The sequence below is a fragment of the Octopus bimaculoides genome, chromosome 2 (genome assembly GCF_001194135.2).
Source record: "Octopus bimaculoides isolate UCB-OBI-ISO-001 chromosome 2, ASM119413v2, whole genome shotgun sequence".
NCBI lineage: Eukaryota > Metazoa > Mollusca > Cephalopoda > Octopoda > Octopodidae > Octopus > Octopus bimaculoides.
In genome coordinates, this window is record NC_068982.1 from 33,969,653 (window position 1) to 33,973,467 (window position 3,815).

General features: G+C 36.4%; 1 protein-coding gene across 1 annotated transcript in view; it reads left to right on the forward strand.

Annotated features, from left to right (window-relative positions):
* Window positions 1–3,815, forward strand: part of LOC106879565 (myosin-IIIb) — a 114,320-nt gene that overhangs the window by 55,390 nt on the left and 55,115 nt on the right. The window contains exons 8-9 of the mRNA XM_014929199.2: window positions 169–291; window positions 1,884–1,992. Coding sequence (XP_014784685.1) covers window positions 169–291; window positions 1,884–1,992 — 232 coding nt within the window. The remainder of the gene's footprint in view (window positions 1–168; window positions 292–1,883; window positions 1,993–3,815) is intronic.

Below are 3,815 nucleotides of genomic sequence, written 5' to 3' on the forward strand. Positions count from 1 at the left end.
ATATATATATATATATATATATATATATATATATATATATACTTATTTAAGTCACAATATATGGATTCAATTAATATATAAAATTATGTACTTATATGTGTTCATACTAAATCAAAACTTAAAATTTTAAAACTCAATACAAATATATTCCTATATGTCTTATTACAGGAACAATTCAATATCTTCCAAGCCATCTCCTCAGTTTTGTATATTGGAAACATTACCTTTAAGGTTGAAGGAAGTGAAGACTTGACTGTTGTGGACAATGAAAATGTACTAGAGTCTATTTCAGTAAGTAGATTATTTGATGTTACATGTATGACCTAAGTGGTTCAGACACTATTCCTATATCTATATATTTAAATAGTGCAAAGAAAAGAAAAAAAAAACATTACTTCTTCTAAACTAAACTAAACACACACACACACACACACACAAACTGTCAGACAAAAAATTAATTAAGAACCTAAAATAAAGTATTCAGGGCCAACAGTTTGGTGGTTCAAATCCTGTTCAAATTATCTTTGCCAATTGTCTTTTTAACAACTAATGTAGGTAGTTTAACCCTTTTATTGCAGAAATCAGATATATCTACTAATAATTTCTTTACCCTTAACTGCAGAATGCAGTTTTATAAATCAATTTATCTTTTATTGAGGAAACTGTGTGGTAAGAAATTTGATTCCCAACCACATGGTTCCAGGTTCAGTTCCATTGCATGGCACTTTTCGTAAGTGTTTTCTACAATAGCCTTAGGCCAACCAAAGCCTTGTAAGCAGATTTGGTGGTGGGAAACTGAAATATATGTGTGTGTGTCTTTGTGTCTGTGTTTGTCCCCCACCACCACGTGACAACTGATTTAGCAGTTCAGGCAATAGAGACCAATAAAATAAGTACCAGGCTTAGAAAAAAAAAAGCAAAAAATAAAATCCAAGTACTGGGCTCAATTTGTTTGACTAAAATTCTTCAAGGAAGTACCCCAGCAAGACTGCAGTCTAATGACTAAAACAAGTAAAAGAAGAAAGATATACTCTTTTACTCTTTTACTTGTTTCAGTCATTTGACTGTGGCCATGCTGGAGCACCACCTTTAGTCGAGCAAATAGACCCCAGGACTTATTCTTTGTAAGCCTAGTACTTATTCTATCAGTCTCTTTTGCCGAACCACTAAGTTACAGGGACATAAACACACCAGCATCGGTCGTCAAGCGATGTTGGGGGGACAAACACAGACACACAAACATATACACACACACATACATACATATATATATATATATATATATATATATACATACATATATACGACGGGCTTCTTTCAGTTTCTGTCCACCAAATCCACTCACAAGGCTTTGGTCAGCCCGAGGCTATAGTAGAAGACACTTGCCCAATGTGCCACGCAGTGGGACTGAACCCGGAACCATGTGGTTTGTAATTCTAGTTTTTGATAGATATTTAGCATCATTATTGGAATAACCATGAAATTTAATTTCACAGTGAAAGGATTAAGCATAGAACATGGAGTGCATTGAATATTTAATGCAGCACACTGTTACATTTGAATCCTTGTAGAACTGTTTAAATTTATGATGGACTAACTTTGTTTCATTATTTATAGGTGGACAGAACACCCCATGGTATTTGTTCTAACTCTTCAGTTCAGAAATCAAATACCTATTATTAACAAATTTTGTCTTTTAAGGACTAATGTTTAGCTGCATATAATTTTTAACTCTTTGTTCTCACTCTATATCTTTCTCACTTGAATATACCTCATGCCTCGTAACACTTGCCCTGTTTCTCTTCTGCATGTTATACTAGGAAATACCTATTCTCTTTACTTATACCTATCCTCTCTCTTTCTCTCTGTTTGTTTGTCTGTAGACTTTGCTGGAAATAAACGCTGCGGAATTGAAGAAGGCTTTAACTTCCATGACAGTGACTGCAGCAAATGAGGTTATTGAGAGGAATTATACTATAGAAAAAGCAGAAGGTAAAGTGTTTCAATGTGTGTGTGTGTGTGTGTGTGTTAATGTGTGTGTGTATTTAAGTCTTTCTTTTTGTTTCAAAAAATGATTGGAAAATATGTTAACCAATTTTATGTTGAGCTGTTTGTATTCTTTAACAGTTCAGTTGGTTTATAAAGAAAGACATTGAAATAATTTTTGGATGTCCATTCTGCTATCTTCATTGTCTCAGAACTATTTGAAATTACAGATTGAAAATTCAGAGGGCCAAAGTGTGTTACTGCCCCCTCATGTCTATTCAAGAAATGTTGTTCTTCATGAATTTCTGTAGTGAATCCTACCTGTATAGTATTTTGGGAGTGATAAATCAAAATTTCTTATTTTCCTATTTATTTTGGCATTTTTATTTACTTCCTTATTCACTAATTATCAACTTTCACCAGGTAGCTTTTTCAACAATAACTCTGTCATTATTGATGGCTTGTGTACTGTAGCAGATGTGTATGTATATATATATATATCATTTCATCATGTTGAACTGTTAATCCTGACATATTTTTCTCCGTCTTTTTTTTTCCCCCATTTTCTCTCCATTTTTTTCCTCTCAATCCTTTCTGTCAAAGAGCATATGCTTGAAATGTCAAAGACTTTTCCATTCTACCTGAGCATCAAACTAATACTTGTTTGTTCTCTCACCTGTCTTCGTCATTTGTTTCCTGTTAATTTGAACTATATATATATATATATATATATCATCATCGTCATCATTGTTTAACGTCTACTTTCCATGCTAGCATGGGTTGGACGATTTGACTGAGGACTGGTGAACCAGGTGGCTACACCAAGCTCCAATCTGATTTGGCAGAGTTTCTACAGCTGGATGCCCTTCCTAACGCCAACCACTCCGAGAGTGTAGTGGGTGCTTTTACTTGCCACCGGCACGAAGGCCAGTCAGGCGGTACTGGTAACGGCCACGCTCGAAATGGTGTATTCTACGTGTCAACTGCACAGGAGCCAGTCCAGTGGCACTGACAACGATCTCGCTCGAATGTCTTTTCACATGCCAGGAAGGTGACGTTGGTAACAATCACACTCAAATGGTGCTATTTACGTGCCACTGACACGGAAGCCAGACAGCTGCTCTAGCAACGATCACACTCGGATGGTGCTCTTAGTGCTCCACAGACCCAGGAAGATGTGAGACGAAGTGATGAAAAAGGATCTTCAGACATTGGGCCTTACAAAAGAGATGACAAGGGACCATGACTTCTGGTGGTTTGCTGTACTTGAGGAGATATGTCAATCTAAGTGAAATCCTTGCATACAGGGATGTCTCCTGCTTCCTTCTTAGGTTGAGTGATCCTAATTTTGCAGGCTTGTGGGTGATGGTGTCATGTAAAAAAACACCTGTGCTGGTGCCATGTAAAAGCAATTGTGGTGGTGCTGCATAAAAGCACCCAGTATACACTGTAAAATGATTGGCTTTAGGAAGGACATCCAGTCATAGAAACCATGCCAAAATGGACGTGGAGCTCAGGCAGCTTTTCAGCCGGGCAGCTTTTCAGCGGGGCAGCTTTTCAGCTGGTCAGCTCCTGTCAAACCATCCAACCCATGCCATCATGGAAAACAGACAATAAAAGACGATGATGATGATACATATAATTGAGTGAGCAAATGAAAGAGAGTAGCACTCAATACTTTTGGTTGAAGTTACATATGTTTAACCCATTACCTCCCATAATTCTATTAACTGGAATTTTTATATGAAACTTTAATTTCTAGCATAAAACAGCCTTAGAAACACGCTGGAATGATCAAAATAACATTTTAAATAGAAATAAGCGAGATA